Raw genomic sequence first — 20853 nt, forward strand, 5'->3', positions numbered from 1 at the left:
TCAAAATAAAGGGACACAAGAAAAACATGGCTCATCATACAAAAGACGGCATCTTTCTTACTATAAGGCAGGGACATATGACTTCAGACGGCACGTTTTGATTTTTTAAGGACGAGAATAAATGAGAATCACACAGTCAACTGCACCCCTAGGCCCTGTAGACACGCTACCTTTAACCTCAGGTTGTCGGCTGCTCTGTCATTATGCAGCTTGAGTGATGGTTCATGGCGGAGGTCAACGATAAATCTGTCATCTTCAGAGGAGATCCTCGATCCAGGTGTTGCAATTATCTATGACGTAGAGACTTGAGACTTTGAGACTTTATTGGAAAATCTAAGATATAATTTAATAATTGGCAGCCATTTTGAATATCATGTTAGATGGGGGCTTAAAGGGACTTTGGTTGCCCTGATTTAGATTATATCTCAAAAAGCTGAAATAGCAGCCAGTGAGTATAATAGGTGTGTCTGCGCAAACATAAATTGTTTGCAAGCGTATTTATTGAGGCGGAAGACTTCCTTGAGGCAGCTCGGGCAAGCGCATACCGCAGCACACACCTCACACAGGCTACGTGAACGTTTATCTGTCTAGGTGGCCACCAGAGACTCTCTTCACTCACTGTGCCTCATTTGGATATTCCTAACAGTTCTGAATTACTTTGACAGCGATCGAGAGCAGTTTGAAGAATTGTGGCCGTGCAAATACAATCATGGTATGTTGACGTATGGCATTGTATATTTTCACTGTCGCTGCTCGCGGTTTGGTTTGATAGCTTGAGCACTCTTTTTAACTGTGATATTGTTGAAGATTCGAAATACATATAACGCTTGTTGATCTTTATCCACGGGGTAATCTATATTCGTTGTTTCTAAAGACAGCGTGATTAGGAATGCCGACGAAAGGCAGCTTCAAACCGCAGTTTTCAAAAACATATTTTGCATACTAGTGAAAATGTTTAGATTTGAAACTACATTCCGCCCACTTGACACCTCTAAACAACTATTTTTTTCTAAAATAAGAATAACAGATATATGTTATCCCATGGAAAAAGGTGAATTAACGTTATAACGTATACTCTCGAGTTCATCTTAAGGCTATGTTGGCAATTTATGAAGTGATACCAATTTATCGATCCCGTCGTTTTTCCAACTTACTGAGTATTTTACATACCACTTATGCTGTGTGTTTACTTATATTATACCCCTGTCACATTGTCGACTAAGTTCGGGCGTACTTCGCGATTTCTGGAATGTCGGCCGGTTTTAAGATCGACAGAGGGTCGCGCGTATTTTTCGCGTGAAAACCGTCCCTGTCACATTGAGCGATCAATGGGGACATGTTGAAATCTGGGCCCCCCGAAACACGATTTTCTGCATTTTGAGGGGTAAACTTTGCTAAATCTAGTAAAATTTCTGTCCGAGAAAAATATTTTTGACCATCTGAAAGGTCATTTTCTGCATTTGAGGGACACCCTACGGCCATTTTTTCCATGGCCCTCCTCCCAGGCCAAAAACTTTTTCAATGGCGCTCCCCCGGGTAAATATCATCAAGTCCGACCCCTGTCACATTTGGGGCGAAAATCGATCGGACGACGATTCTGCGGCAATCGCCCGAGTCTCGCTTTTAATGATAATAACTTAATTGCACAACAGTTGTACAAGGTACAAAGTATGGCTTATATGTGACAGGGATGGTTTTCGGGTGAAAAATACGCGCAACCCTCTGTCGATCTTAAATATGGCCGATCTTTCATCGATACGCCCGAATGATCGTGGATAATGTGACAGGGGTATTATGCCCCCTCCCCCTCGTACCACGCAGTGATTGACGTTCCCTGCGTGCGTCGCGTGTGAGACAGCTGCAGTTAGTCAAGCCGAATCAAACGTCCGTGCACGTTCCAAATGTCATCTTAAATGGGCCACGTTAATTCTGGTGTAGTTGACAAGATAATTGCGCCGAGGGAGGCTTTGAATTTGTCGCAAACGTCACTCATCATTAGAAAGTTTGGTAGTTTTTGGCCCTGGTGAAAAACGCAAGTTGGGCATAATACACAACTGGTCTAGTTTTTAACTGATAGTTTCTGGACGATGCATGATTTTTCAAAATCTATCTTTATTTCATAAAAAAAATCACTTCAGTGGCTAAATAACTGTGGCTCATTCGTCTGTATATGTACCTACCTACCTACCTAGTCCCTTGACCTCCAGGTCGTTGGGGGGACAAGGTAGACATGAAGACAGAGAGTATGTACTCTGTATTATCTGTATCAATTCAAAAATCATTAAAATCAATTAGACAAAATGTCCATCCGCCAAAATTGCCCTAACATTGAAGCAAGAATAGTCGATCAATTAGTGTGGTATTTTCGCTAGTACAATTCATTATGACGTTACCACTTTTCCGGTGCACACTGTCAAAAGTCTGTATCAGTTCAGAGTAATTCCAACTCATCGGACAAATAGAAACATGTATAACTCTACGTGCATATATGCATGTATAACTTTCTCTGCCATCGGGCGGCAGATTCACCCCCATACGAGTCGGTACGGGCGACGCGTGTGCCTCGTACGGCGAGTAAGTAAACCCTACGTACGCGGTACGTGTGAGTACGGCCTGCATACGGTATCGTGGCAATCGCGCAATTAGTTTAAGTGATCGGGGAGGTAGAGAAAGTGACTTGACACACAGCGAATGTTGTAACGAACAATACATTCTTAGTTTTAGTATTTCACCTTCTCCTTTTGACTTAGAATTCACTCTGGCATTCTACCACTTTGTATGCAGTTTACGATATTGAAATATCTGTTCATTATCCTGCTGTTTTGAACGGTTTACAGTATGGTTGATATTTTTCCAACATGTGTATTTTGATCTGTCAAGGCGATCTTGGCGGCACTACAATGCGTGGCGCTCGTATCGACCATGCACGGGACTGCAGTGGCGTTTCGACCCAACAGATTGAGCGCCTTTTCAGCCCAGGACTACACCCACGAGGACCTGACCAGAGAAGCCGTTCTGAAGGTCGTGGCCAGGTTTCTGGAGGAGAACCCAGAGCCCGGTAGGTCAGTGACCTCGGGTCAGCTCCAGAACCTGGTGCCGCTTACAGCATCCAACATCTTCAACAGCTACTTCGGAGGTAAAATACAGTTTTGGCACAGTAGCAATATTGTAAACACATCAAGTTATCAATTTGAAATATAAAAGATATGGTATGACTAGCAAAGCAAAATTTCTTTTCCAGGAGTCTGGTTATCACCGTAACGCTTAGCCTTTTATCGCGGGATAACCTACTAAGTATTCAGGGGTATTAAGTGGACCACGTTGGTTTCAAATTTCAATCTTTATACAGTACGCCCACTTGATATCCCTAAATACCACGTTTTGAAAAAGGTTACCCCGTGGATATTGATGATGCAATGAAGCATTGTGATGACAACTGAATGTTTTTATTCAATGGCATCATTGATTGTGTGGTACACGTTTAGTCAATCTCCCATGTACAGTTCCAGCGCCACAGGGGACTGTGGGTAAGGCCATAGGTTAAGACCCCACGGACAAACATACGCAGTCCGGTACTCATCTTATGTTTTAGATGTTAATTGTAGCAAAAGTCCCAAACCATAGCCAATCGCACGAGATGACTGTGCTTATGTCTTCGGAACGGTGAGATGACTGGTTGGTACAATCGATTAGATAAAAAAAAATTCTGCAAAAGTAATAATAGTAATGACTGCATTAATGGTCATAATGAAAATCTTCATTGCAAGTTCATGCCCGAGGGCTAATTGAAGACAAAGTAAAGTAGTGGTACACATAATTGTATACTTTGCAGAGAATGAAAGTGAGATCTATTAGTAAATCAAAGGAAAATAACGTCTAAGCTAACTCTATTTCTACTTAAGCTATTTGATGGTCATAAAACAACTTTATTCCCAGCCCCAGTTTCAGCCAGGAACTTTGATGAAGCCATAAGAAGCATCATAGCGGCCAACGTAGACATGGACAGATTGCTGTTTCGGCCAGACCTGCATTTTAACGCCGAACAGTTCCAGGCTTGTGAGTATTGAATTATTTTGTATATCTATGGAGTTTTTTCTTAATTTTTTGGCCTACGTTCATATACAATGATCTCTATGGCCTACGTTCAGTGTTGACAAATCTACGAGGGGCATAGGGAAGCTCTCTCAGTGTATGTATTATGCAGAAAGAGATTGGACATTTTGGACAAAAATTATCGTGGATTATTGAACTAGTTTAACTGTAATATCCAGCACAAAAGTTGGACTCACCCATGTCTTCGACTGAACAGCACCAGTCTTTGTCAAGGAATGAACAATCCACTGCTGTCATGACGTCACGTTATGCAGATAGAACACGTGACTCAACCTATGATCCACTGCTTACTGCGTCACGTGTTCTAATTGCATAACTGCATAACGTGACGTCACGGCAGTAGTGGATTGCTCATTCCTTGACAAAGACTGGCGCTGTTTATTCGAAAATTTGGATGAATGTAATTTTTGTGTTGGATATTACATATTAAACTAGTTCAATAATGACTTCTACCAACACAGTTGAACTTTCAAGTTATGATCATGGATTGTTTTCTGCTCGTTACTACTTTCTAATATCTACTGAAAGTAACCTTTACAATTTTAAAAGCATGCAAAACACACTGTCATTATGTTTTTACCACAAATACATCATCAAATACCGCACAAATACAGCCATCGCGTTTTTACGTAATCTTCGAACGACCATTATCAACACCCTGACCCAACCCAGTGTCAGCGACAGTGATGTCAACTCCGCGCGTGGGATGATGGGAAGCTATCTTCACACCCTGCAGGCATTCTACAGCAACACTAACTGGGTAGAGATGCACGGGGCTGTTGTGTACCAGAACCTGGGTAAGTCAGAATGGATGGCAGACGTCAGAGTTGCTTTTAACATTGGCGAGCTAAAATGAAATCTTGAAAATCATCCTTTACTTGAAAACTGGGGAAAATGGGACTACTGTAACCAATGTGTAACGTTACAACTTAAAGTCCATGCAAATCCTTCTTTTTCAATAAAAAGAAATGAAATGCTTAAAAAGTTCGGTGCGATCTGGAGACTTGTTGAATCTGAAGGAACAGGATCTAAGCTTTCTTGCTTTGGCCAAATTTTGTTCGGTCACCAGTTAAGTTGGTGTAAGAACAGGTGTGAGTTCTCGGGTCCTGCAGATGGATGAAGCAGAAAATTGGGATTAGGAGTGGGGTTTCTTTCATTAAATCAGTTTTTCTCGGGTTTGAGCTGAACAACTTGTTCGTCTGTACTGATTGTTGTAATGCAAGAAACTATTTTACCGTTTATTGTCTATAATTGTAAACTATATGCTTTAAGATGGTTGTATATTGCAGGCATACCTGATACACCATATCCGCCCGTGGCCTCTCCTGGGACAATCACTTGCAGTTCTGCTGACTGTCCGCCAGATGGCCCTGCAGGGTGGGTGCTTTGAGATTCGGCTGTAGATAGATTCCAATTCATTTTGTCATGCTATTAGGCCTAGAGACACCGACATGGAATTATATATGCACTGAATTTGTTTTATACACGCAACTGGTACTACATACCATACTATAATCTCCAAGCAGATCCTACGGTGCCATAAGATAGTATCAAAGCTGGCTACGTTAAGTTTGATACTATACATTACTCACCGTGGATTTGGTTGGGGATTAACCATACTGCAAAATAGCTGGTTTATCTCTCTAAACGATCGTACTTAATCAGTTCCAACATTTTTATACTAAAACTAACTTTAGTTTCACAACCTTGTTTCGATCCTCGCAGACCTGGATTTACCTGCCAGAGCAATATTGTGGTTCCCAGTGGGGTGCTGACAAGTGGCTACCGGAGTGGACAGGACGTTACAAAGCCTCTTGGTTTGAGACGATACATTTTCCATTTCGTTTGCTGCCACCTTAGTTAACACTACCATATTTTGTGGATAATTACAACTGTCATTTCTGATAAGAAAGGTTAAAACTGGTGTATTTTCCCTTCAATACTCAGGAAATTCATTCTATCTTGCGTATAAAATCAATGCAAGTTTCAATGATAGAGTGATTTTCGTGAGCTGGGGGTCATTATGTATCATACGTTCTTAGGGGTCATATTGACAAATACATTGACTGCTTTGATTTCATAACGACTGAATAGCCCTCCAAGCGAGAGTAGTGCGCTCCTGACTGGTCAATCCCTTTTTGAACTCGAACTTAAACTTTATTAAAGCAGGCAAGCCTGAATTCTGTTGGTGTGCACAATTCCAGCTATCCGATAGTTTGACTTAAAATCACAATTACAAATTAAAATGACAGTTGATAAAAGGTGAGTCATTGCTGGTTGAAAGTCGGAATATTGAATCTTGTGCATCTTTCTGTCACAGCGATTGATCCATTGGTTGGTAAATGTAGCCACGGTGGGACAGCGGACGTATCGCGCCACCAGACAGCTACAGGCGGGATCAACAAGGAGTCCACCGTGTCCTCAGAGTCTCCCCATCACTACCTGCACCACACCGCAGCACAGGCGGCCGTCAGCGCTACACAACACTTTCTCTACGGAGCAGGTCTGTTTATTGGTTTTCTATTTGTTTGCTTGTTTGTTTGTTTGTTTGCTTTCTTGCTTGTTTGATTGTTTTTGCGTAATCAGTAACGAGAGAGAGAAGAAATTGTTTTTTTTTTTTTAGTTTAGTGACAATGTTTTATACTCAGGGACCGGCCTCAAGGATCAAATAGGAGCTGCAGTTTTCCGCCGACTCTTCAACCTCGCCTCCGGAAGTTCCCTCTGCTTCGTCATCGACGACACCGGAAGTATGAGTGACGATATAGCGGCAGCCCAGCAGACGTCAATCAACATCGTCAGCCAGGCGCAGTCTAACCCAATCAGCAAGCCTTTCAACTACGTCCTGGTCCCTTTCAACGACCCGAGTATGAATTTAACTTTTGCACACGATAATCATCAAAGTCTACTTCGTAGTTCATGTCCGAAAGTTTAGCGAAAGCATGGTATAAAAAAAATAGGAGATACAAGTATACTAGTACATGTGACAATGGACAGTGATAAGCATTGAAATAATGATAATTCTTAAAGAGACTACTCAAAGACGTAAGTGTTGGCTTTATCTAGACAGGTTCGGTTTCGCTTCTTTTCTCTTCTTTGAAGAGATAAAGACAAAAAAACATTAACTTTTCTATAACTTGTGGGTTCTGTGATTTGAAGACAAAAATGACTGTGAAAATGGGAACGTTGGGTATGTCATCTTTGATTGAACACATGTTTCATCTTCCACTGCTTTAGACGTAATAAGGAACAGCGTTCTCACCTCTAATTTATAATTACTCAGTGTGATGTCAAGGTGCGCCTCTCTTCAAACACAAAGTCCTCTGCTTTAGCATGGTTAATGTCCAATTGGGAGGGCATGCTTGATCAACGCTAGGTATTTTTTGAGACCTGAGTCGAAAATGAACTACAAATGTAGGCGTCATTGATAAAGAACAGAACACTGAGGCCTCAAGGGATTCGAATCTAAAGCGACACTTTGTCAATTCTTTAAGATAAGACCACATTGCCACCATAACTAGGAGTATCGCGAAGCATTATGGTTTGCCATCTCAAGTTAGAAGTTAAGGAAACTTTCTATATTACAATTGCGTGTCCTGTTGTAGTGTCCGATGCTGGTCCCATGACGATCACCACTGATCCCAACGTGCACATCAACGCTATTAACAATCTGAACGCGCATGGTGGCGGAGACTGTCCAGAACTGGCTATGACTGGGCTGATACTGGCTCTACAGAACACGTAAGTCAACTTTTAAACTAATGGCACAACCCGCCGTACGCGCAATTTGTCCGTACGTTTTTTTTTTTTGGGGGGGGGGGGGGCTAGTCCACTACGTATTTCTGAAAACGTTCAGACTGTACAGGGCAGGGCAGCCCGATGGCACACAAAGTTTTGCCTGCACGTAATGTTCTACGGCGCGTGCTCCAAAATCCGTCGGATTCCTTACGAGTTCGTACGGAGGCGGCACTTACGGGTCCCAAAAGATTTCCCACGTTTTGGTACGTAGACAGCACGTATTTGCACGTACGGCGGGTTGTGCCCTTATACTTAGCTTTAACAGGTTTCCTAAAGTTAGATGATTCTTAAAACTCTTTTTGTGTATATGTGTCCAAATGTGTGTGTGTGAGTGTGGGCGCGCGTTTGTGTGCTTTTCTTCCTACGTCTCTGTCTGTCTCTTTACTACCTTGCGTATTCTTGTTATTACCCCATGAAAAGTGTTAAATAGAGGTGAGCATCACTATCCATAAATTACATAGAATTACAATTAGTTAGATAATTTATGATGAAATGTAGACATAGAATTCTGCTAAAGGAAAGGACTTTTACACATAAGATATATGCAACTTTGACAGAGAATACCATCATTCAAATAGATTATGCTAATTACGACCGCCTTATTTTCATAGTAAATGAGACAATATAAAAACGTTGCAATACATCTAAAAATGCTCTCAATATGAAATGAAAGTATGAGGTCTGTCTCTTTTGTTGAAGAGGTCCATCAGTCACGTATATATCCAGTTACTATCAAAAGGTAAATTACGTACCTCAAAATTTTCGATGTCTGACAGCACATCTTGGTCACGGAGAATGGCCTAGTCTCTATCTCGCGAGAGAACACGAGACCAGGTCAGGCTTGCGTAGATCATTTGCCCCCTTCCCCCGCCTCCTTACTTCTGTTTCTTTTGTTTGTACGGTAGGCTTCCCAAGTCACAGATATACCTGTTCACTGACGCGGGAGCGAAAGACGTGCACCTTTTGCCGGCCGTCATTTCTCTCATCCAGCAGAAGAAGACGAAAATCACCTTCCTCCTCACGGGTTACTGTTCTGCACGGAAACGCCGAGATATAAAAGGTAACTTGGAAGACAACATTTTATCGAAAATATAACTAAACAGCAACAAAGTGAGCAACACTTGCAAACCTTGGACTTATTAACGACTTACCATGGACCATAGTCACCCACAGTAAGTCCAATCGTCTGAAAAAGGACTTACTCAGGGAGGACTGAAGAGAACTTACTGCCTAAATTGGTACAAAGGCCTTACTCTGGATAATAGTCCACCAAAACTAATTAACACCAACAGTTCTCAAACATGGCAAAATGGGGTGGACTTACTCCGGTAGTAACTCCCCCTCGGACACAAGTAATTCCTCCTTCAGTCTACATTCATCCTCTTTTAGATCCAAGGTTTACATGCGAAATAGATGCCATGAATGTAAGAATGGATACTAATTTAATGTTTCTAAAATTCCAACGTCAATTCTGAAGTTAAAGAAGATGTGAGAAAATGACGGATGTCATTCATATAATCGAAATCATCATGGCAATTCTCTTCGCAATGCAGGAAGCAAAATCAGGACCCGTCGCCAGTCTATAGGAGACACGCCGTTTCACACGATTGCACAGGAGTCCGGCGGAAAAGTGTACGACATCAACAAGAGTGAGGTGTCTGAAGTCGTGCGAGTCATCGAAGTGGAGGTGAACAGTGCTCCAGTCACGGTCCTGTCCTACAGTGTCACCAGCTCCGGGCCCAGAGACCACGACATTCCCGTGGACGAGGCTCTGTTGGAGATGGTCATCACCATAGAAAGTTCAGTGGAGTCGCCGTCTTGTACCCTATACACACCCTCAGGTAATAAGGGGGGTTGAAACATTTTGCATTAAAGACCCATTAAAGTTGAACTATAATTTTCAGTACAAAAAACTGTCTGCCAAACTCCAGACAAGGAGTGAGCAATCCACTCGTTTTGTGACGTCACCTTATGCAGATAGAACACGTGACTCAGCGATTCATTAACAATGGATCATAAGTTATAGAAAGTCTATGGCGCCCCCGTCTTTGTGGAGGGATGGTTGTAATGCCTCGATGTAGATGGCTTCTTATTCCTCTCGCAAAAAAAATGCCTGTTTCTTTGTCCAACATTCTTACTATGTCCAGTTGTGAAACTTCCTCGGCACCATAGACTTACTGCAACTTATGATCCACTGCATATGGTGACGTCACTCAAGCAGTGCATTGGCCATTGCTTATTCCTTGACAAAAACTGGGGTTGGATAGACAAACAATTCGGTCCAAGTTTTGTGTTAGAAACTACAGTTCAACTTCGATCCAGAATGACTTCTTCCCTTTGCCAGTAAACGTATTAACGCCAACCTCCCTTAGAACGAGATAAAGGAAATTTCAAGGACTGTGTGAACAACATTTTCAAGCATTTTCTTACTACATTTGTCTGTGGTTGTATATGCTACTTAAAGGTATTTCATTTACCCCACAGGTATCGTCGCTGACTCAGCAATTGTTGAGGTTATCCTGAACAGTGGCGGGTACAAGGTGGTGAAGGTCAGCAGCCCTGCCGCGGGACTGTGGCGACTGCACCTGAACGATGCTCAGGCCTACAGCGTAGAAGTAGCAGGGAAAAGTGTCATGGACTTCTCTGCTGAGTTCACTGACCTGAGGGCCGGCATCCCCATCGACGGGAGACCAATAGCAGGTGCGAATAATTTCCCGACAAAAACACCCCTGCATGCTCAAGAACATTCGTTAGGGGGCCCAATGTTTTTACATCAGTGCACCCTGAAAGGCCCGTTTATTTTTGTCCGCAATTTTTTGCTACGTTCTGTGGATCCAGAGGGTTCAAACCCCAGCTTGGGCACATTGTGAGAAGCTGCATTCATCATGTTGGATGGTGACGTTAAACCGGTGGTGTCACGTAGGGGCGCTTTAGGCTTCAGCCACAGTATGTGTCAACCCTCAGAATATAAAAGAACCCAACACACTTATGGATCCATGGAGAATAGAAAGGGTGACCATACCACAATTTGCACTTTTACTAACGACGTGACAAGCATCCAAAAATAAGTTCATTATTTTGGTAGACCATAGGACACAGGAGTTTGCTTTTACACAACCAGTTTTTCTCACGTTTCGATGTCCGTCAGACATCTTCCTCAGAGCTTCTAACTGGAGTTCTGCTTCTCGCCGCTATATGTCGCTAGCCGATGTAGGTGGCGCATTTGCGGCGAGAACACTATCCCAAACATGGCTGTGTTTGTACATCTCCCCCCCCCCCTCGTCCCGGTTCATCACTGGGGTGGACTTCCTTATCAAGACTACTTCTTTAATCCAACAGATTCGTCTGTTGTCTTCTCTGTCTATCCCCCCTGAAAAAGCATACTTCACCTCAAATGGCTGCTTGGTCATATTGATTATGCATTTCTATATTTTTGTTATGATAGGAGTTGACTATGTGTTGGCTGTAAGAGGGACCGGTTTGGAGAATGCAGGAAGTGTGACCTCGGTAACGCTGCGAGACGTGACAGGCACGGCCCTTACAACAGTCAACCTCGCGGAAAGCTCTGGCGTGGGGGAGGCTGTCTACACCGCTACCGTTACACCTCCTAATCAAGTAAGGCTTAGGACACAATTGGCCCGGTGCCCGTCAGGGATGTAGCCCCGGCCGGGCTCTGAAGTCGGGCGGACACGTATACCGGCAGTTTACCGGCTGTTGTACGAGCGGGTTCCTGGTTCATTGTAAGTCCGACTCAAATTGAACCAGGGGCTTATCCCCCCACCCCCACCTCCACCCAAAAACAAAAATACCGGCCGCCGCGAGGTGTCCCACAGGACCACGCAGGGGTAACGCCCGAATGTGGCCAAAAAACAGCCCGTGAACTGCCCGGCAGTGCCCCTTTTCCCGAATGGCAACTTAGCCTAAGAGTCCGACATGAAAGCTTGGTAACTCCGTCGAAAGTAGATATTTTATTTTGGTGTGTCTGTGCGCGTGTGTGTGTTTCTGGATACTCGTGGTCGGAGCACAGAAACATATTGCGAGTCGTAGGCTCTGAATATCCTTTGACGTTGGTAAATCGTTTGTGTTTTCAGCAATTCCGGATTTCGATTGCAGGCTTGGACAACAACGGAAACTCTTTCCAACGCCTGCTACCCACACTGATCGACACCCAGGGTGTGCGGCTGGAGCTGTCAGACGAAAGTATAGGTAAGACGTCTTTACAAGGGATACAATTCATTAGGCTACTATAATCCTGTCTATAAGAGTCGAAATTTGTACATGTTGCGTTGTAGCATTTCCAAAGTTCTACACGGTCATAGACGTTCTGTACATAGTATACCATCGATCTTTATGCTTTCGTATTTTTGAGGTGGCATCAAGCCCTCCTCAGATCTTATCGAAGCCTGAAAAGTGAAACTTTTGCATGTTTTAGAAACCGACAAACTGATGATACGGACATAATCATTACATTAATCAGTATCAAATGAGATCTCCTGGTTGTTTCATCTATCATATCAGTATTGATGATATCTTTCAATCTTTTTTGACGTGTGGTTAACAAAAATCATGTAGTCAGTAAAGAAGCAAAGCTGTCTCCTCAGACCCCCTGTATCCTGGGGAGAGCATCACTGTCGAGTTCACCGTCATCAATGAGGGTTCCGTTGACGACACCTACAGCCTGTCCGCGTCCGATGACGTTGGCTTGATGGTCGGCGTCACTCCGACGTCTGTCACTGTCTCTGGAGGCGCTAACGTCACTGGCCACGTGACGTTTTCAGCTGCAAGTGACATCTCTCCAGGCACAACCAGGTGACGCCTCTTTAAGACAGACATGGCCAATGAGGCATGCGCACTTTTAACAGTTAAAACTTCAAAACTTTTCTTCTTATCTTAAAATTAACATACAAAGGACAGTCAGAAGGTAAACATAATTTCTTTTGAAGGCAGTTTCAACTGTGTCTGGTACACAATGTTGAAAAACATATCTCATCTACTTCCAACAGGTAATGTAATGAAAGTCATGTTAAGGGCACGACAGGAATTGAACCCAGGACCTCTGGGCCAAATACCCTGCAGTTATTATGACACACGACCCACATAGCTTGTGGTTGTGATAGAAAAAACGCAGTAGCAAAAAAATCACATTTGAGTCCGAATTACACTATAGCCCAAAGGACCAATAAATGGCTTTCTCCAGGATGAAAATGTTATATCCACCTTCATATATTTGAACTATATATAACAAGATTTTTTATCAGCACATGTTTTGCGTTGTAAGAAACAAATCGTTAACGTATATTTTGCACTTGAACGTACATTCTAGTTTCTGATGTTATGCCACAGTGTATAGAGGGCAGTAGAGTGCGTTTACAGGTTACTTCTAACAAATCTCTCCTCGACAGTACAACTATCCTGACTGCCGAATCCACCACATCCGGGTCTAACTTCCTTACTATTCGCGTCGTCGTGACTGAACGCATCGTAACGGTTAGTTCATCACTTTTGCCAACAAGGTTATGCGAATGACGTTATGTCACGTGACCGGTGCACGTGGTTGGCTGGCTTAGCATAAGTCCCGTGCAAATCGCATAAGGTTCGTGTGTGTCACATAGTGATTCGTGCGAATCACATAAGGTTCGTACGTTTTCGCATAGCGATTCGTGTGGTTTTCATATGGGTCGTGCGTTTTCACATAGTGATTCGTGCGTATCACAAAATGTTTGTACGAATATCATAAGGTCCGTGCAAATGCTAAGGCACCCGTGGTTTGGGTGTATGAGTGATGGAAAAGTATTATCTTCTGACAGAGATACTGAGATATCCGTCCATAACAGTCTACATAATATTATACAGCATTGCTTTTCCCTGTTCGCAGGTGGTGGACACGTCTCCGCCTGTCTGCACCATAGCGTCGGTCAGCGGTAATTGTACAGCTGACCTACAGGCACCGGCCGTGTGCTCAGACCAGCTGTGGTCAGTAGAGATGACCGTGCTGGACAGCGGACTGGGACTGGGCAGCCTGTATGCGGAAGCAGCCGCAGGAAGTACATTCACAAACGACCCGTTTGTAGAGGGGCTACAGGATACAGCAGTTGCTGCCACCTACAGGTAAAACTAATTTTACCTAACCAAACTGAAATTGATTGGGAATTACCCCAAATTTTCAGCCGATTCCTAGTTCACGGAATGGACCCGTCTACTGTAGCTTCCGGACGTGACGTCAGAGACACGCGACTGCGGCAGATGGTCATAAATTCCAGATAACCTATGTCGCCTATGAACGTCTCTGTTCAGTCCGGAAGCTAGAGTAGACGGGTCCATTCCGTGAACAAGGCTGACGAAGTCGGCTGAAAAGTTGGGGTTGATTAGGTGAAGTTTAGTTAATACATAATGTCATTAACCAACACAGAAATTTCATATAGGTAAAGTTGTGTAACTGAATGCATTGGTCACAATTGCACCAATAGCTGTGGGGCTGAAGCCCAGGCCGGGCTCCAAAGCCACACATTTGTCCCGGTAGACAGCCGGATACTGCGGGGGCATCTCTCGGTGTGCTCACGATGAGCTTACGCCGTCTATTTGTTACCGGGTCGTGGGATGTACACAGTGTCTAGCCGGGTCGTGGGATGTACACATTGCCTGGCACGATCACAAGGCCACATAGGGAAAACGCCCAAATGTGACAAAAAAACAACAACCCATGAACTGCCCAACATAGACTCCTATTCCCATTGTGACCAAAGCATTATTGGGTATCTGGGTGAGATACATAACGTTACAATATAATACAATACGACCAATAAAAGCAATTACGGGAATACGGCTCATCAAAATTCCCTTTTTTTTATTAAGGTCATGTTGATTCGATTATATAGATGGCATTCTGTGGGAACCCCAAAACTGATGCTAGCGTGCGAAAAAAAAAAGTTTGGCAAAAAACTTGGCTTCATGATGAAAATCTAAGTGGTCCGGAAAGTTGAAGAAATGACTAAACACGCAGCGTATGGTATAACGAATGTAGATTCTTAATTTTTTTTTAAAGATTCTTCTTGACCTTAGCATCGTACGAACTAAGTTCTGGTATCTGGTATGTTATTGTAATTTACGACATATATTTGGTCATTTTACAGCTGCTTTGTTTTATTACAATTGGACGAAAACTGGTTTAATCGCGTGTGCGGATGTCATACATAATTCTGTACATGGCCTAAAAGATAGATTCTTGTTGTCTTTATGCACAGTTCAACTTGCTGCAGTCCTAAAATGACGGTTACTGTGGTGGACTTGGCTGGGTTTGTGGACCATTGTGTCGTGGACTTTTCCATTCCAGGTATGTATTATCAACACCCGGGCAGAAAAACAAGTCTAATTGTTCGGTAGTTTTGCTACTTTGTCAGACCACTACAGTCGTTACAAAGCAGAAGTCGTTTCGTTACGTAACAGAAGTCGTGTAGGCAAAAGTCGTTTCGTTACAGGGCAAAAGTCGTTTCGTTACATGGATGAAGTTGTTTCGTTATAAGGCAGAAGTCGTTTCACTACATGGCATAAGTCGTTTCGGTCTTTTCGCTACAAAGCAGAAGTCGTTTCGTTACATAGCAGAAGTCGTTTCGTTAGATGGCAGAAGTCGTTTCCCCACATGACATTTGAATGCTATCTCTTATTATATATCATATTTATTAGAACCCGCCTCATACAAGCTTAACACGGCTAGTTTACATTGAGGTCTTTCATAAAAACAGCTGTGTAAAATGCATCATGACAAAAGAGAAACTAACTGAATCTGTTTTCGCTTTTCCAGCCTGTAACAGTAACCCATGTCTGAACGGTGGCGTCTGCAGTGAGAGGCATCCAGACGGGTACTTCTGCGCATGTCCGACTGGTTTCGTCGGCAACAACTGTGAAAGTGGTGAGTTTTATCAGCATTATGTATATATACAATACATATATTCAATACATATATTCAATACATTTGTTTTCTCAAATTCTGTTTAAATTTTGGCATCCTCTTAGCGGTTACTGACTAAAAATAACATAAGGTGGGTTTTATCTATAGTATTTGTTCAGTTTTTACTTGTTATACAGTAAATTAGGGTAAAAGCATATTGGTTCCTTCGTTAAAACTCATGAGGAGTCTATGCACGTGTACACTGAGTCTGTGAGCGTTGAACGACTACTGGGTGACCAGAACTTTCATTTTGGTAGTGAAATCGAATTAGATTAGTAGATAATGTACTTACAGTGCATGTGAAGTTCTGTGTACTTTGTTGTCTTTAAAATTCCAGTTTAGTTTTTCATCCTGGATCATATTCAGTTTACATGGGTGACATACAATCCCAATGTTGGTTGTTCATTCTGCATCTAACCATGTCAGTTCGCAACAAGGCAAGTCTTTCTCTGCCGCCGGGGTTGTCTTCCGCACCCGGTAATATTTCTACGCGAAAGGAGTATGATTATGTTAGGAATACGATTTTTAAAACTATTAGGCTAAAAAGATTAATAACATTCAAATGTTGCGAAACGACTTAAACCTTGTTGCGAAAATATTTGCCTTGTTGCGAACTGACGGTTGCGAACTGACATTGTCGCAAAACAACTTGTTACCAAATGTTGATAACCATTTACACCAACAATTGTCTATGTGTTACAGTTACAGCCGACTACTGCTCTTCGTTGCATCCCGACCTTCTCCCTGGTAACTTCGGCGCTTATGAGAGCAGCTGTTTTTGGTTCTCTCCCAAGACGGGAACCCGGCGGACCTACGAATCAGCCAGACAGTTCTGTAAATCCAAAATGGCCAACAAAGGCACACTGGCCATGATAAAGGATGCCGGCACACAGGCTTTCATTACAACCTTCCTGAGGGCTACCAAGGCTGGCAAAAAGAAGTAAAGAACTAAAGAATTCCATTGGACCAAATTGCTACCGTCCAATTGAGGCCCTTGTCAGGGAATGAGCAAAGCACTGCTTCTGTGACGTAGCGTTTATTAATAATGCAGAAAGACAATGTTTGTTTTATTTTGTTTGAACCTTTATTTCTTCATGAGAAGGCAGGCCGCTTTTCATGAGGGAGATAAGGGTCAGATAAAATATAATACAGATACAGAGTACTAATAAAATCCATCAACCTATATCACTACACATACATGGTACAAAACATATATTATAGTGGGACAAGAAGCTCAGTGTTCATAGTCCGTGTCCGTTAGTTTTGGTCATTACATTTATCTTGCAGCTCAAAAACATGTTGCCCGCCATTCAGCAGAATTTATTGTCATATCCCAAGTCAAAAATCCTCTAGTTCTGACAATCGTACATAACAATTAATGTAAAAATACAACTTGATTCAACATTTGCGAATCAACATTTCTCATATATTAAATCATGTACATCACATAAAGATGGAGTAACGTCATGCGGTTATTACTGAGCTATGCAATACATAATATTAGGTACATTTAGATACATGCAGATAGATACTAATGATTTCATCAATCATGCTTTATCTTGTTTTTGGCAGGCGTTATTGGATAGGCCTGGACGATCTGAACACTGAGCGCACCATGCGGTGGAATGACGGAACAGCACTTGGAGCCTTCAACAGCTTCCGACCCGGCCCCATTGCTCCTAATAAGATCAGGGACTGCGTCCTCCTGTGGAAGCAGCGGCAGTGGAACATCGTCAAGTGTGGCAAAGTGCTGCCGTACATCTGCCAGATGGGTGAGTAACACTACTCTCCAAGCAGAGGTTGGTGGCAAAAATCGTGACCTTACACTTTCATCAATTTTTTTTTCGACCGGCATTCCCGTTCAAAGGCTATTATCACCTGATCGCTATCCTATCAAACTCCCCTTCCACGTATAGTGACTTCACTTGTGTGATTGTCGGTCGCAAAAAAATTGATGAAAGGAAAATGTCACGTTTTTTCCACCAACCTCTGCTTGGAGAGTAGAGTAATACGTTCCCTCACCATCCCGAGTACTCATTTGCATTGACATGAAATTTGGGTAATGTGTCAAAAGTGAAGGCCACTGAGACATAATAATCGACCATAGCTTGTTCAGAACACAAGATATAAAAAGACAGTTCAGCTTCAGTACCAAGAAAAGCCGCTAGGGGGAACAAAATCTAATCCTTTTCAATGTTTTTCATAATCCACCAACACACCAAGTATGAAACAATCCATCTAGCCGTTCTTGAGTTATCTTGTTCACAGAGACGCTTGTGAAAATATAACCTTATTGAATATTTCACGGAGGTAACTACGCTGAAGCCATGTTGTAACTTTTTTTGTAAATTTTATACGTCTAACATTTTGTACTATAGATGCAGCAGTACCCAACTGACTGCAAACCCATGACGTCACAACACGTGGATGGCTCACTACACCTCTACCATCAGATGATAACGGAGAGAAGACGTGATTCGCATCTAGCAATAAGCCTTTACTCAACTGAACTCAATTCAACTCAACTCAACCTGAAGATTAAGTTCCTTTGAAACCTATCTCGTCCGGCAATATTCCTGACCTGATCATTTCTGCAGCGCTATCTAGTCACTGTGGTAAAGAGATAGTCTCTACCAGACTCCATAGGTCGATGGGAAAACGATAGAGATGAAACAAATAGAGGTAAGCCGGCTAGGGAACAGTTTGCGACCTACGGAGGTCGTAGTGAGGAAATGATTGTTCTGGCCGTAAGTCCCCTGGTGTACTATCATGACTCTATTTGTCCAATTTCTACAATTAGACCACCGATCAACGAAGACTGGTAGAGGCTAGCAAAGACGATCACAGAACATTCTGCTCTAAAATCAACCCATAGCTGATCAACGACAAGTTTGCAAGTCTAAAATCAACCCATAGCTGATAACGACAAGTTTGCAAATGAGAAAGGTTGTGTCGTGTTAAACTTCAACTTCAAATGATGAACCAACGTGATGAAGCTAGTCATCTTTTTTATTTCACTCTCTCTATATATACAAAGTTACATATATTTAGCTCACAGATGTTGAAAGTAATCTTGCTATCGATGTTTAGCCATGATTGTATTGCCGGCCGATAACAGGATATTGACAGAAGAATGTAATGTTAGATCTTGGCTATTATGTTTTGTCATGGCCTCAATGCACTAACATTTTATCGCTTAAAACAAAAATGCACAGGTGAACATGTTTTTATTGGCGTACTTGCAATATTGCTGGGAATCGTATGCCATTTTGGTGTAAGTACTAAAAAATATAATATGTTTTAAAATTCAAAAATAGATAAATCCTAGTCATCACGCATGACTAGTTATTTCTGTGATGTCTAACATCTGCTTGAAGATTATCAGTAGGTCTATAGCTGCAGATCTTTCATGTAAAATGGTGTATAATTATTCAACGCAAAAAAATATACATACCAAAGTCCCTTCATGTCTAGGCATTTTCACATTAAGAAGCTTAGATAAACTATTTACAAAATATGATCGACCGAATTTTTTTGTTACCGAATTCGATCTTCTTTTGCCGAGTTTAACAAACAGTAGCACTCCAAAAGCACCCTGAATATAATGCAGATAAATAAGCCATGTAAGGACATATCGCATTAAAGCTAGTTGTGGGATTTCATGTGTGCTTGGATTCTTTTGTGCATCATGTTATATAAACATCAAAAAATACTTATTAGGACATATACAGCATGAGTAAAAAAACTCACTTCTCATCGGTCGTTTCATCTGGGTAAGGAGCGCTCCCGGTGCCAGCCATATTGGTCACCACAGGCCGGTCACGAGCGGCTCGTCACGACAGGCCGACTGTACCATTATACGTGTTGGGCTTTTCCTAACTGGAAAAACAAATTTTCAATCAATTTTGTAATGTTTTCTATCACTACAGTACCCATTCTATGATTCTCAATCATTAGGTTTTTACAAATGAGCTTAATTACTCAAAAGAGACCCATAGGTATCAGAGAGTCTATGGTCACAAGAGGATGAAACTATGGGATTTGTCCTAACTGTGATAAACAAATTTTCTTTTAAATGTTTTCTATCACTAGGGCATCTATTCTGTATTTTCCAAACATCACTACTTAACAAAGGGCTTGAGTACTCTAAAGAGCCATATGGGTGACCACAGGACATAGGTACCAGAGGGACCATGGTCACAAGAGGCCTAAACTATAACTGGGGAAAAATTCAGTCAATTTTTGCAATGTTTTAACACTAGAGAAACTATTCTGTGATTCTCAATCATCAGTTCTTAACAAATAAACTTTATTACTCAAAAGAGACCCCTTTAAGTATTAGAGAGGCTACAGTCACGAGAGGTCTCTTTAGGGTGATTATTTGTTAAAAACTGATGATTGAGAACCACAGACTAGATGCTCTAGTGATGGAAAATATCTAAATAAATGGAAAATGTCTAAATAAATTTATTCTCACAGTTAGGAAAGAGCCCATAGTTTCAGTTTCTCGTGACCCTAGTCTTTCTTACCCCTAGGCTAAGGGGTCTCTTTTGAGTAATTAAGCTAATTTGTTAAGAACTGATGATTTGTGCCTCTCGTAACCATGTCATGTCACCACGACCTGTATTGTGTTTATAAAAGTAGAAAACATTCAAGCAATGAGCAATTTGGAGACAATTGACGGATTTCTTTACAAGTAACTCCATCATCATAAATCAAAACGTCGCTGAGCAATCTTCATTATGACAGCGCTGTATCTTCTCTAGAGACATATTCACTGTCATTTATCAGAAGCGTTGCTAAGCAATGTTTTTAAGATCTTCAGCAGTTCGTGCAAAGTTTGGAGCTAGAAATGTAACCGAGAGCACACTTAAGTTATGTCGCAAAGTCACAGTCACGTCTTCATGTAGAATCAAAAACTTCACTTTTTAGCGGCACTTAAAAAATTAGATTTAAGTTTCCATAAATCTGATTTTTTAAATGCCGGTAAAAAGTGAAGT

At 42.1% G+C, this 20853-nt stretch overlaps 1 protein-coding gene across 1 annotated transcript; it reads left to right on the plus strand.

Annotated features, from left to right (window-relative positions):
- Positions 1-599: 599 nt before the first annotated feature.
- On the plus strand, positions 600-17633 carry LOC118424186 (von Willebrand factor A domain-containing protein 7-like). Its single transcript, XM_035832723.1, has 21 exons — positions 600-712; positions 2881-3136; positions 3937-4056; positions 4728-4910; positions 5403-5490; positions 5839-5930; positions 6434-6616; positions 6762-6977; positions 7716-7851; positions 8814-8968; positions 9462-9749; positions 10393-10608; positions 11354-11523; positions 12000-12114; positions 12510-12717; positions 13311-13395; positions 13784-14016; positions 15150-15238; positions 15707-15814; positions 16556-16793; positions 17426-17633. Exons 1-21 carry the CDS (start codon positions 710-712, stop codon positions 17631-17633), a joined length of 3390 nt encoding a protein of 1129 aa, XP_035688616.1. The 5' UTR covers positions 600-709.
- Positions 17634-20853: the final 3220 nt, after the last annotated feature.

The sequence above is a fragment of the Branchiostoma floridae genome, chromosome 10 (assembly GCF_000003815.2).
Source record: "Branchiostoma floridae strain S238N-H82 chromosome 10, Bfl_VNyyK, whole genome shotgun sequence".
In the NCBI taxonomy this organism is placed as follows: Eukaryota; Metazoa; Chordata; class Leptocardii; order Amphioxiformes; family Branchiostomatidae; genus Branchiostoma; species Branchiostoma floridae.

Coding starts and splice junctions, on each gene's coding strand:
- LOC118424186 (XM_035832723.1), top strand. Junction 5,491..5,838: donor CCGCCAGATGGCCCTGCAGG/GTGGGTGCTTTG, acceptor CGATCCTCGCAG/ACCTGGATTTACCTGCCAGA. Junction 14,017..15,149: donor GCAGTTGCTGCCACCTACAG/GTAAAACTAATT, acceptor CTTTATGCACAG/TTCAACTTGCTGCAGTCCTA.